At 45.1% G+C, this 13,939-nt stretch overlaps 1 protein-coding gene across 1 annotated transcript in view; it reads right to left on the reverse strand.

Moving 5' to 3' along the window:
- The window catches only part of SH3PX1 (sorting nexin 33-like protein SH3PX1), a 47,683-nt gene that overhangs the window by 8,984 nt on the left and 24,760 nt on the right, over positions 1-13,939 (reverse strand). The window contains exons 9-13 of the mRNA XM_050186445.3: positions 9,701-9,831; positions 4,899-5,002; positions 1,451-1,554; positions 1,299-1,376; positions 1,145-1,221 (exon numbers count right to left, since the gene is read on the reverse strand). Of these exons, the coding sequence (XP_050042402.1) occupies positions 1,145-1,221; positions 1,299-1,376; positions 1,451-1,554; positions 4,899-5,002; positions 9,701-9,831 (494 nt within the window). The remainder of the gene's footprint in view (positions 1-1,144; positions 1,222-1,298; positions 1,377-1,450; positions 1,555-4,898; positions 5,003-9,700; positions 9,832-13,939) is intronic.

Raw genomic sequence — 13,939 nt, forward strand, 5'->3', positions numbered from 1 at the left:
CTATCAGTGCAATGCTTTACATTACGTAGGTGTCAATTACAGTCGAGTCTACCAAATTTTTAGTGATTTAGGATCACATGTTTTTCGGTTAGTGTGTTTATTTCACTTTTTTTTTCCACTTAGAAATGTGTGCGCAAGGTTCTACTGTATTACTAACTGGTATATTACAAATATTAAAAACCAATTTCTTGTATATGCCACGGCGAGATGCAGAAGGCAGTACTCCACAAGAGAGTACATCCATTTACATAGAGGAAGTGACAGTCTCCACATGCTTGTCGTCATAAGAACCACTGTTCTTTGCAGTAATGAGCATGTAACATCACGTGACAGGTTGGCATGTTGATGTACTGCCTAGATTTTCACGATAACTTGCAGTATTTGAAATACTTCATAAACCCTTGCAGCATCTGTGACAATGAAACAGTCTAGATCAAATTGGTCTCAATATTCATGAAACCTAATGCAAGAAAATGATCAAACCACTTCCACGCAATTCCGCATGCATCAGACTCCATATACGGAGTGAGTACAGTTGAACCTTGATATAATGAATACAGATATAACAAATTATCGGATATAACAAAGTAAATCCAGAATGTTTCTTGCCTCCATCAGCCTGTAACAAATATGTGCTCATAATGAATATTCGATATAGCAAAGGTACCGTATAAACCTGTGTAAGGGACACACCCCCAGCTTAGCAGCCTTTTTTTTTTTTTTTTATGGGGGAGGGGACAACAAAGAATACTTCCAATGCAGAAGCAATTGCGTTTGGTACCGTGATGCTGTGCGTGTGCATTGGCGAATTTTCGTGCGCTGCGTACTTCTGTGTGCAGCTACTAGTTGGCGAGAGCTCTGTGTTGACCTCTGATGCAATGTTACATCTGAGGATTCGGGGTGTGCACAATTCAAGGCTGCGCCGGCACCATTTTGACCAAAAGGTTCTGTCTCATGTAAGAGCCGCACTTCGTAAAAATTGGGGGATAAAAATGCGGCCCTTACATGAGTCTACATGTACGATATTTTCATGTTGGATGTTAATTTTTTAAAAACGAGGTTCAAGTGAATTTGACATAATTGCTCTCGACTTAAATGCACACACAAAAAAGTACCTCGTGATATGAGAGTATATGCTTCTCACCTTGGACTCGTACATGCACCCGATGTGCTTATAAGTCTCCTCTGTGTGCTTGAGGGCCTCCGTCAGCTGGGCTGCAGCTGCGAGTGAAAGGCTCTGGTCACGACCTTATCACTGCACAAATGTTATATCACATTTGTCTGCTGTGTCAACTTACGCAATGATTTTTCCAGGTCAAATGCGCTTGCCAACTCCTTCAGAGAACTGGCAATCTTCTCACATTCATACTTGTAATCTAAAACACAAGAGCAGAACTAGTGAAGGTTGAAATTCTGACAAGCAGAATGGGTGAACATGAAGGGTTCTCACGTTTTGAGCACTTTTTGATCTGGTCCTGAGAGGTTTTGTACAAGTGGTTGACACCATCATCCATCTTCTGCGCGAGTTTGCCAAAGGTGTCCGCCTTGGTTTCGCTTGTTTAGAAGAAAAGAAAGGAATAGCATACAGTTTACACTTGCATACCTGCCAACCTGCGAAACTTAAAATTAATAAATATCCTGTGGACACAACACAGGAATGGGGGAATTACATGCGTTTTACAAGTTTGCCTTTTGCAAACACTGTTTGTGGGATACATATGTAGGTTGTCAACAATTATTTAACTTTAGATGAAGCTCACAAGCAGCAGCAACATGCATAAACTGAGAAGCAATGCACTGTTTTATAGATAACAGCGACTTTTTCACTGACTTTGCTGTTGCCTACGTCACCTGCTTCAGCAACTTGTCGTAATAAACTTGCTCCAAGCAGGTATCCCTCTTGTGTCCATTCACAATCAGGAAACTTCCAAGGGTATATGAGGCTGACAAGTGAAATGTTTGCCCATATAGAATATATTTTTCGTAAAACCTGATGGCACATTTGTAAAATTGTAGAACAAGCCCAAATCGTAAAATTTCCGGGAAATTTGGGAGAGTTGGAATGTATGCATTTTCTGCTTTCAGAAAATGTAAGGTTGAAGAAAGGTGAGTCAGCACCTACTTGTTTTGTAAAGGAATTGCACAATGCAACATCCCAACAGCAAGACTAACATTGCCGTATTGTCTTTTCTTTTAAATCTGCTACAAGACATACATCTGCTATAACCTTGCTGCGAGACAAACACTTAGCAAAAATAATTTATAACCTGCTACTGCCAATTATAAGGGGCTGTATACTGGTGTACTATTGACGGCATTAAGAGTTTTTAACTAATAACATTGTTATAAATGAGCTACTGCACGGATGGAAATGTGGAAAACCTGTGGTTAAAATCGTGCAATCATTCTATAATAGTGCTTTCTTTCATGTGACCACCAAGTAGTCATTTAAAATTCTGGAGTGGATTGCAGACTTCTCTTAGGCTTAATGCAATAATGTTTCCCCATAAATTCTTTGTTCCAACTTCAAGAAAAGAGAACTGTCAATAAGCAGTACATGAGTGAAAAATCATTCCTGCAGAAATGAATTTTTACTGTGCCACTGGCAATATACAATGTCACTTTGTCAGTACAAGCAGGTGCCAGCAGGCACCTTTGCTGGCAGCTAGTTCTGAAGATCACTCAATACCCATAACTATATTGGGGGAGAACTTATCTCGGCAGTGTAGTGAAAGCTAGGGGAGTAGAGCTCCAGCACAATCGCATTACTCCGCCAAGTAGTACGGCAGATTGCAGCCAATTTCAGTTCCAGTGTCGGTTTTCTTTACACACTGTGTACCCACATTGCCTATCTTCACAACCTGGTTGTTTAATAAAATTTGACAAAATATTTGTTTTACCATTGAAAATTTCATACCTGTACTCTATCTCACAAGTGACTTGCAGTACTGCCGAAGGTATTATGTGTGCACAAGCAATATCTTTGCGCAGCAGAATATAGTTCTAGGCTTAATCGTCTCATTACTGGCGGGATTAGAGAGTTTTACTTTTCCTAAACAGATGCTACAGCGATACGCAAGATGTTAGGCTCTTTGCGCATGCATGTTATATAGTACTGCCAAATTACTGTGGAAATTACCACTGGTAACTAATAGCCGCCTTGACCATGATTACGTAGCAATATTGCAGCGCCCCACACAGCTCAGACCGCAGGCTTTAACCCAAATTCGCACTTGTTACTGGCTCTCTGCCTGGACAGTAACAAATAAATGGTAAAATCCATCATCGCTTAGTCTCATCTCATGCTGAGGACAAAGCATTAGGTATGCTTTGTCATTATTGAGATCAACTGTTTGTTTTGACTCTGCTAGGACTACAGAGGCATCGCCAAGCAGTGAAAGTGGTTTGATTTACATTAGCAGGTGGCGTCACAGCATTAGTGCTGATGATGTGTTAACGATGCGGAATGCTACGAAGGCCTAAATCTTCACTGCATCATTAATTTACTACTGAACTCTAGTATGGTATGTGACGACGGTGGTGAGCAAATGCCAGAGAGACGCCGAGCATACGATACGGCACATGTGAACATTTATCGGGGCGTAAGATCTTACTAGAGCTGGCTAAGGAGGCTGCAATGAGTTGCTGAGAAAGGGCATCGATGAAGCGAAGCCCTACTGCAATATTCATGGAAACGCAGCCTATGGTTACAACACAAAAACATTTGTTGCGTCCCTCCCCCAACCATGGAGCATGTATTGACAGAATGGCAAGCAGATGACACAGCATAGATGAACACATCTTGAAGGGAACTCAACCTTCCTATTAGCTAAAGAGTCCTGCAGCTTCCCCAGTGCTGCAAGGAACTGGTGAGATGGAGTATAGATGTCATGTCTGTAGGTACTACGTTCTCATCAAAGTTTCTTTTTTCTAATCTGATATATTTACTCTTGACATTTGGCGACGAATGCGCTCTTCAACTCGGTTGCTTGAGAGCATGCGCCCTATTTACTGCACAACTCAGTCGTGTACAAATCGTGGAAATTCTATTCCAAAGTGCACAATAGCTTTAAATTACGTGCAACTTGCCATCACATTGTTAACATAATAATAAATCAAGCAGAATTAAGTTAAGCTAAGGAAATTAGAAAATTATAAATAAATTTAAGGAACTCTTTCGCTGTGCATGGGGAGACAATGCGTTTTGATCCGATAATTTCACAGCACTGCGAAGAAAAGGTGAGCCCAAGTATAGTTGACGCTGATCCCAAACATAAAAGCAAGTCTTCCATGGGGCATAATGCATATTGTCACGTAGGTGACAGCGAGCTGCCTGGCACGCAGGCAGACAGAAAGGGACACTGCATCAGCGGTAAGCTTAAAGAGAGTTTATTGGGCAAACTTGTGCCCTAAAGCAAGCGAACAACTTGGTGACGGCGAAAACAGCAAGCGCGCGCCTATGGCGTTCGTCAGACTGAGCCAGCACAAGCGGTGGGCCCATATTTATACCTTGCGTCGCGGAATGTTTGAGGCGCTGCAAGCCGAAATAAATGCATGTGGCAATATAGCCTACAGAGGCTCCAATTAATGGGTCTGCTTCTCCAATCCATTAATACTTGAAGTTCTAGGGCACCTTGTAGCAAAAGCAACTCAAACATGACAGTGTGCAGTCATTAAAAAACTCAACCATTAATGACCCATTCACATCATAATTGCCTTTATGCTCAGTTCGCAACCGTTGGTCACATCAAATGGGCTGAAGATGCAGATAACATGTCTCAAGATGTGGACACAAACCACCTAGATCAGATCTACAGTGTGAAAATACTGCCCTGCCTGCAATGGGAAAAATAATGACTGATATTGACCTTCATCAATACAAAACACAAAGCACTCACACGGCAAGTGGGTCTAGGCTGACTTGTGGCACCTGGAAGGCTGCGAACAGATTAGTCCCCATGAGTTCGTCCTTTTCGGCTTTCCGCTTGCCCATTTTCCATTTCTGGTTCAAGGAAGGTCAGAGTGTGGAGAAGATGTCAAGCAACAGCCGTTTTGCATTGTGTGCACGCAATGCTTCTCTTATACACCAATGATGGCTTAAACCATAACCACCTTATAACACAGGGTCACATAGAATATTAATTTCTACTTGCTTTCCCTTTTCTACAAGGGCCATTCAGAAAGTTAGTTTTGTCATATAGTATCACACAAAAACCGTATGGCAAAAAAAAAAAAAGAAAATACACCATGGCGTCATAAACTACTATACACCTTGCACTATTTTTCCACATAGTCACCACTGACTTGAGACATTTGTCGTAGTGTGTAATCAGTTTGAAGAAACTGCTCTGGTACAACAACTGTGGCCTGTGATGCCTGAGGCATGACCTCTTCACCATACATAATCTGTAGGCATTCATGGATGACGGACACACAAGTCCGACATGCCCATTTATGCCAGATAACAGCACGCACTTCCATTGGCAACCACATTGTCAGCACACATCTGTGTCCCATCCTGATTTGTACTTGAATAACCTCAAGCACGCCGGTTTGCTGCTAATTTCTCTTCTTCGGTGCGCTGATGCTCCTTCCGTCATTGAACCAGCAATGGGTGTGGATTCTTATGGCAATTGTTTGTTTCCCTGGTGTACCATCTTCTCTTTCAAAAAGATGACCAAACTTATTTTTGGAATGTCCCTCATAGAACCGAATTAATGCAGAATTTGGTAATAAATTACAGCCTATAATTACTGTGAGGCTTTTCTTTCTTTTCTTTTTTCAACCGTGAGGCTTTTCTTTTGAGGAACACGTATGGGTTTCCTTTGTAGCAATTGCTACGAACGGGTGGATGTCGGATTTTCGCTTTAATAATTACTTCTCTCCACCTTGCGGGTTTCCGCAGAACTATTACGTCAAAGCCTATAGTATGTGGCATGATGGCCTGCCAACTATATTATGTATACCATGGATTCTCAAAGTGAATTCCATGGAACCCAGAGATTCTGCAGGCTCCTCCTAAGGGTTGCACCAGCTACTGAAATCTTTCCTGGTTCTGCGCTCGCCAAGTGGCTAAGACGTTGAACCATGCGCATTTCTGCCATTTGCAAATAGGCGCCGCTAGCGTGCATGCTGACTTACCCGTCAGTGATAAAAAATTAAATATACAGAGCAGCAAGACCCAGCTGGTGCTAGTACGGCAGCTCGGCAAGTGTGGAGCACCGCAAATGCACATTGCAAAAGAGCGAAAACGGCGCTAGCGTCCAACCAAAATGAAGTGGTGGAATCTGTATTGCCATAGTGATCAGGAGAAATCGTACATGATACGAGACTGACAGCAATGCTGGAACGCTTCGTGCCTAATCGTTCCCTTAAGCCTTTATACCTGCGCTTATCGCCATGCATAAAACTGCACTGGCGGCTCGCCACATGCTTTCGTAACTGCGTAGCCACGATCCATGATCACGTCAATAACCATCACGGTTTTGTCCGCAGCGGTTGCAGCAAACAGCAGTTTAGCTTTGACTTTGTGTGAGCATCGGCAGCGTGCCTTCAAAGGTACGTAGTTGCCATCCATGATTGCGTCGATAGTGACTGCTGTTTCATCCGCATTTATTGCAAAAGAAATGGTTGTTTCATTTTGACTTGACATGTGCGTTGGCCGCCTGCCTTCAGAGCCGTAAGGTCGCTGTCCATGATCCCATCGATAATAGCCGTGGTTTCGTCTGCAGCGGTTGCGGCAAACAGTAGTTTTGCTTTGACTATGTGCAAATGTAGAGCACCGGCTACGCTGCGATCGACGGAAGATTTGTTGGTGACCAACTCACTGGTGAGTGAGTGAAACAACTTTATTTGGTCCACAATAGACGCGAGTAAACTCGATGTCATATTTTTTCACCAACCCACTGGTGAAAAATAATCGAGATGTGCGAAAGGTGCTGAAAAGCGTGTCACAGATGAAGACATATATATATATATATATATATATTCATCCTTTTTGATATTTTCGCACTGTTTCTTATTTTTTTTTTTTCAAATTGTCTGTAAAGTCACTGTAATTAATGCTTCATTTATATCTTCTTTTTTCCCATTTTGTTCATGTATGGGAGTATCCCTGACAGTTTCTAACTTTGGGGTTCCCAGTGTAGTACTAATTTTGTATACAATTCTTAGTAAAACTGACATTGTTGATGAATAAACTTGAACGAGAGGATGAGAATTGCAGCTTCTGCACTGCTCTTGTGCAAAATAGAAACAGCATTGCTGATGCATTCAGTAAATAAAAGAGTGTTGACGTGGCAAGCATGATTTATTGTTTTCTTGATACCCTCGATAATTTGACTTTCAGTTAATTGGGACATTTTTTTCGATCCCACAAAATCCAAATAAACTATGTTTCATTGTAGTCAAAGTAGAGTCGGCACTAATTCTATGACCTTTTTTAAGTGTGATAAGCACTGAGAAGTGTCATTCTTTCTCAGCATGCCTTGGTTGCAATGCTGTCTTGTCTTGGCTCATAACGATTGCACTGAGTTTGGAACAAGTGGGTTACACATCGCCATCAAGCAGCCCGCCCAACACTACCATTGGCCCCAAAAATCTTGTGCACTACACCTAGCCTACTAGGGGGGGAGGGGGTTCCTTGGCACTTCAGAGATCTTAGCAGGGCTCCTTGGGACCAACATGCTTGAGAACCCCTGATGTATACAGTCTAAACCTCGATATATCGAACACGGATATATTATTGCATATATCGAACACTTTCTATATCACCTGGAAAATTGCATGCATTTTAAATTCTTTATTTCCAACAGGGTTGGACGTAAAGTAGATATATCAAACTCTGCCACCCCAGACCACGCACGATCTGCTGACAGGCGGCGAGCTTTCCTGCAACACCCTCGAAGATAGCGGTGGTGCAATGGGCATTCCCGACTGCTGTGCACTATAGCTGCACACATCAATTGTGCCGAGGGCGCCATTTGAACGTAGCAGCATGCTCAAGCGCCAGTTTGGCTAGTTCGACAATGTCAACGATGCGTTTCATTTGCCGTACTGACTCCTCCCCGGTGTCGTGCTCTGCGCCTGCCGTGCTTCGTGAGGAATGGCGCTTTGTTTCCACAAAGACCCATGACAGTGCGCGTTCACTAGGCTCATTCATAGATCCCATGGCAGATGTCACTTAGTACTTTGTTAGTGACAGTGTTTCAAAATGCTTCGGTTGAAGGTAGTGGAGATCGCAGTGGAAGTAGCGGCCAAATGAAGACGCTGCCGAGGTAGATCCCGCCAAGCGCTGATTGTGCCCTGCTCCCAATTTCAACTGAGGCTGTAGATGCTTTGGGCCTTCTACGCCGCTACTGCGGTGCAATAGAAGGCCCCGGCCTATTGCTTGTGGATTGTTTAGACTATGTTGAGGACGCCATGGTTAAGCATGTTGCTGCCAATAAGAAGCAGGCTACACTGCTGCAGCACTTTCAGCCAAGGAAATAAATATTTTGTGTAAAGTTTCAAGTGAGCATTTACTGCGCCACGACTGGTTCATTGATTGATTTGTACCAAGTTCTTTACGCATTTTTTACGCGATTTTATACATTGAATTCTGGCTACATCAAACTATTTCGCGATCACTGCACTGTTCAATATATCGAGGTTCGACTATACTGTACAACTGTCAACCTAATCTGTACACTCGTCACTTTCTCAAATGAAGCAGGAGGAATTTGTTTGTATAGTGGCTTCAGGAGAATTAGGTGCTCCATACCATACTGTACGCACAACCGCATAGAGATGCAACAAAATATTGGCTATGCTACAGCTGCTGGAAGACTGTACAGTCATGCAAAGGAGCACTCTTCTCAACAGAGTACATGGTTAGAGGGATGGTGAGCAAGGGTGATGCAGAGGTGAAGGACTCATACAGCAAAAAGATGAACAAAATAAGAAAGGAAGCACAGAGCCTGGCGATAACACTGAAGCCTTGTAACGTGCCCCTTCCCTCATCCTATGCTCCTTACTGGCACTCCCTCAGCTGTGAGCAAATACTCCTTGTGAGTAGGTATCTATGTTAAACATATGCCATGGCCAGTCTATAGGACGGTCGGTTTCCAGTAATCAAATGGCACTCCCAAGTGCAACATATTTGCCAAAGCTAAGTGATTACAAACCACTCAAGTTGCTTTTACACTTACAACACATAATTCTGTCTAGACGTCCTTTCTTTTGCTTTAGTCAGTAGTTATTGTAAAAGTGCCATCTATATTAATTGCTCATTATGTATATTGTGTCACCATGCTGTGTGTGGCGCACACTGCATTGAGGAAACAGTGCTTGCAAGCACTCAGACTATTAGTGGTCACACACCATACAAAGCCACGCTGCTACCCTAGCAATGCATGCAGCGAAGCAGCAGGCATAAGGATTTCTAGTGTGAGCCAAAATGACTGCTACCCACCCCAGAAAGAATCACTGCTGACCTTCAAAGGATCCTTTTGCATGGCCCGATGGGTTGATATACATAACTTTGCTAAAACTGCTAGTTTTACATTAGCATGGCTTTTGAGAACGAATGTTTCTGTTATATCACTTATAGAGCGGGGCCTCAATTCTCTGGCTGCTTACATTACTAGTAGGCTGGCTTGCAGTGGCTCTCACCAGATGAAAATCACAACAAAAAGAAGCTGCACACAAAGTGAGGACTTACCTTCTCATCGCGGCACGTGAGGAAGTGCATCCAGACCGAGCTCTGTGACATCACAGGGTGCTGGCATATTCTATTGACCCACAACTGCAGCTTCGCCATCCGGTGCTCAATAAAGTCATCCTGGTAGCGGCCTGCACAACCATTAGCAACACATCTAAATGTTTGCCCATTCCAGTTTTACCACAAAATCTGAATTAAACTGTAAGGAGAGAGTGGCGGCGTAAGCGGATTGAGAGCTCCAAGTGAGGCGAGGCAAGGTGCGGTTGTCGAAGGCCACATGCGCACGGTTGACAGTAGTTGCCAGGGGAAAGACCAGGTGGCATAAGCGCAGTAGCGAGAGAGGAAGACGTGTGTGCAGAGTGTGCGTTGCGTGTTGTGTGCCCGGAGGCAGGGTACGTGAACAGCGTGCGCGAGGATTGATGGAGTGCTGTAATCAAGGGAATGTTTACGATGAACTTGTCGGCCTGTCTTCATTCGTAAGAAGTGGGGGCTTGTCCAGGATCGACATGGACATGGAGGCAGTGAACGCGCCTGAAGAGTTGCTACAGCATCTGCTGGGGCAGACCAACAACTACGCGATGCAGCGTGAGCAAGTAGCGGCTTCGGCAAAGGTTTATGGTGGCCGAGGCAGTGCCAGCAGGTTCTATGAAAGCAGTGGTGGTGGATCAACCGTCAGACAATGCTGCTCTGGACTCCGCTGGAGGTCAGCTCCCTAATACAGCAGATTTGAAGACCCAGTCTGCCGAGGAGTTTTTGTACCGGTTGGAGACACACTGCTTGGTTGATGGTGTCACGGCCGACAAAAGGCTTACCCCCACATTGTGCCTGCTGCTCTGGAGTACAGCACAAAGTTGTGGTGGTGCTTTGTGACCACTTCTGCATCGTGGGAGGAACTTACGGTGGCCTTCATTGCAGAATTCCTTTAAACTGACGTGAAGCGTCACTTGAAAGAAGAACTCTAGCTCTGCACGTAGCACCTAGAAGAAAATTTAAAAGAATTTATTTACGTGATCAAGGCCTATTATAACCAGGTCAGCGGCAAAGTTTCGGGATCAGAAAAGGTTGACCGCATGTTGTAGTAAATGCCTCCGCAACTCTAAGACTTCGAAGAGGGCAAACAGTTTGCTAATCGTGCGGAGTTGGCTAAGGCTGCTGATGGCCTCATGGAGCATACTTGGAGGTGGTTGCAGTACAAACCACCGCCGCCAACAGACCAGGTGGCAAAAGACCTCGCCTTTCAGTTGGCTGTAAATGTGACTGGCCTGCCCAGAACCCAGCCCAGAGTGTTGACGGTTGTCTCACCGTTTCAATTTTTGCTGCTGGCATCCTACTGGCTGTTGCATCCCGTGGCAAAACAGCCATCCTACCATCGAGACCAGCTGCACAGACTGACCGGTCACGCTATAAGGCCACCTCTCGCAGCGCCGTCACAGAGATACCAACAGCACAAATCCGGGGGATTTACCTGCCATAGCTGCGAAGGTACAGGTCACCAGCTTGCGAGTGCCCCATAGGCCTGTTTGCCAGAATGCCCTGCTGCTACGAATGTAACGGATTTGGGAATTTCCGATTACAGTGTCCGAGAAATGGGAGCTGGTAGGTGCCACCCTGGCTGGCACCTACATGACTGCGCTGCAGGTAGTGGATTCAGCCGGCAGGAAGGAGTCCCTTCCTGGAGGTGTGGATCGAGAAGACCACGTTCCAAGCCCTAGTGGATAAAGGATCAAGGGGAAGCTTACGTGGAATGCAGGGGGGAAAAGGTAGCAGAGGAGACAGGAGCCAGGCTAAGGACACAGGTGTGTGCACTTCGCCTGGCAACAGATTGGTCCCAGTCTACCACAACCCAAGTTGTGTGCAAGATCCAGTGGGCTACGAGCAGCCAAAATCCAGCGCTTTCCGTCTGCGTCAGACGTGTGTCGGGACATTGTTCTTGGCAAGGACTTTTTGAGTGCAGCCGGCATCTCTATACATGTAGCACTAGGCGGATGGACTATTGGCACCGACCTGCAATGCACTGTGCCATTCGCTAAGCGCAACAAGAGTCCGGCCACAGTACTGGCAATAGAAGATGGAGAGTCTTACTACTTGCACACCCTCTTCGAAGAGGTTCTTGCAGCTCCTGACAGAGAGTAGCATTCCAACCGAAGAAGGCAAACACCATGCTGTAGCAAAAAAAAACTACAACCAAGCATGAAGAAAGTGCTTGGACGACTTTAGCACTTTGTTCACTACAATTCTACCAACCTTGCTCAGCATTGTATAGACACAGGGGATAGTGCACCTGTGAGATGCAAGCTCCTTCCAGTGAATGCTAAGGAGCAGAAAATCATTGAAGGCTGCGTACATGACCTCCTAGAGTAGGGTCTTGTAAGGCGAAGCAGCAGCCCTTGGACTAGCGCCCCACTGCTTGTCGCAGTCTGGAGGCTACTGGCTTGCTGTAGACTATGGACTGTGGAATGCACGAATCAAGGAAGGGGCTGGGCATTCGGGCTGCCATATAAAAGTATGTGAAGTGCTGTGCTGTCTGTCAGCATGGAAGAGTTTGATGCCAGAAGCCTGAGGGCCTCATGAACAGTCAGTGGGACACAGCTCCCATGAAAGGGCTTAGTGTCAATATTATTGGGCCCTTGCCATCTACACCTCGTGGTCACAAATACTTGCTGGCAGTTATTGACAAAATTCACTAAGCTTCCAGAGCTCTTCCCTCTGCGAGCGGCAAGATGTAAGAAAATCTTAAGAGCATATAGTTGCACTTTTCTGTAGCCATGGCACACCTGCGGTCATCACAAGTGACAATGGGAAGCCCTTGGTGAGCACTTTATGGTGCAATCTCCAAAAGCACTGGTGCATCAAAGACCATCACACTGTGCCATACCGACCGACGGCACAAATGGTTGAGCGCCACAATGACACCATTAAGCAATGTCTACGTGCATAATGCTCCAACCACAAGGACTGATGCCAGGATACCAGAGATCGACCTTGCCATGCGTACTGCGGAGCGCATAGTCACTGGATATACTCCAGCCTTGCTTTGTTACAGCCGTAAGCTCCACACCCCATGGGAACAGCAGGTGACACTGAAGATATAGAGCCTCCGGCAGCAGCACACCATGGCTTTGCTGCAGAACTCATTCGGTGCCTTGAATAAGCCCTCAAGCACGCTCATAAACATCAAGCAGCTGTTTGGCAAGTGCAGAAGTCCAGTTATCAATGTCATTGGCAGCCATCAACCATTAAAGATGGTGACCTCATACTCTTGGATAGTCACACCTTGACTGGTGCTGCCAAGAGTGTCTCAGCCAAGTCGGCACAGCGGCGACGTGGACCTTACTGTGTCGTCAGGCGACTGACTGTTTTGAGTGATCCTGCTACGGGGAATTGTCGAACTATTGCCCATGCAGACCAGTTGATTCTCTACCATGAACTACAGCTTCTCTCTTAAGAAATTAAATTATGTGGTTTAATGTGCCAAAACCACTTTCTGATTATGAGGCACGCCATAGTGGAGGACTCCGGAAATTTCTACCCCCTGGGGTTCTTTAACGTGCACCTAAATCTAAGCACACGGGTGTTTTCGAATTTCGCCCCCATCGAAATGCGGCCGCCGTGGCCGGGATTCGATCCCGCGACCTCATGCTCAGCAGCCCAACACCATAGCCACTGAGCAACCACGGCGGGTATTTCTTCTCTCTTCCCGTACTGCTTCACGTTTTGAGGGGGGGAGAGAGTTGTGAGGCCACGTAAGCGAACCGAGAGTTCCAGGTGAGGCGAGGCAAGGCGCAGTTGGCATGTGTGTTGAATGTGGACAGCGTGGGGGAAGAGTCATGGAGTGCAGTTATGAAGGGAATGTTTGTGACAAATGTATTGGCCTGCTGTTGTTTGTAACAAAACCAAGCTAAATATAGAGTTAAGACAAGTGAGAAGCTTGTTGGTGGAATAAAAGGTGGCACATATAAAAAATAAGTGACAAACAGACAAACAAAACAAACAAACCATGCTATTAAAGCTTTCTTTTCTCTTTGAAAGTTACTGTCATCAGCATACTAAGAGTATGGAGGATGAACATACCAGAAGGAATGTTACTCATCCTCTTCAGAAGATTAGTCATCCAACATTCAACATGTGCTAAGCTGCAACCACAATCATAACAGATGCATCTGTATTTCACCATTTTGTAATTATGAGGTTTTACGTGCCAAAACCACTTTCTGATTATGAGGCATGCCGGGCCCTTGC

Source organism: Dermacentor andersoni, chromosome 11 (assembly GCF_023375885.2).
Source record: "Dermacentor andersoni chromosome 11, qqDerAnde1_hic_scaffold, whole genome shotgun sequence".
Taxonomy (NCBI): Eukaryota; Metazoa; Arthropoda; class Arachnida; order Ixodida; family Ixodidae; genus Dermacentor; species Dermacentor andersoni.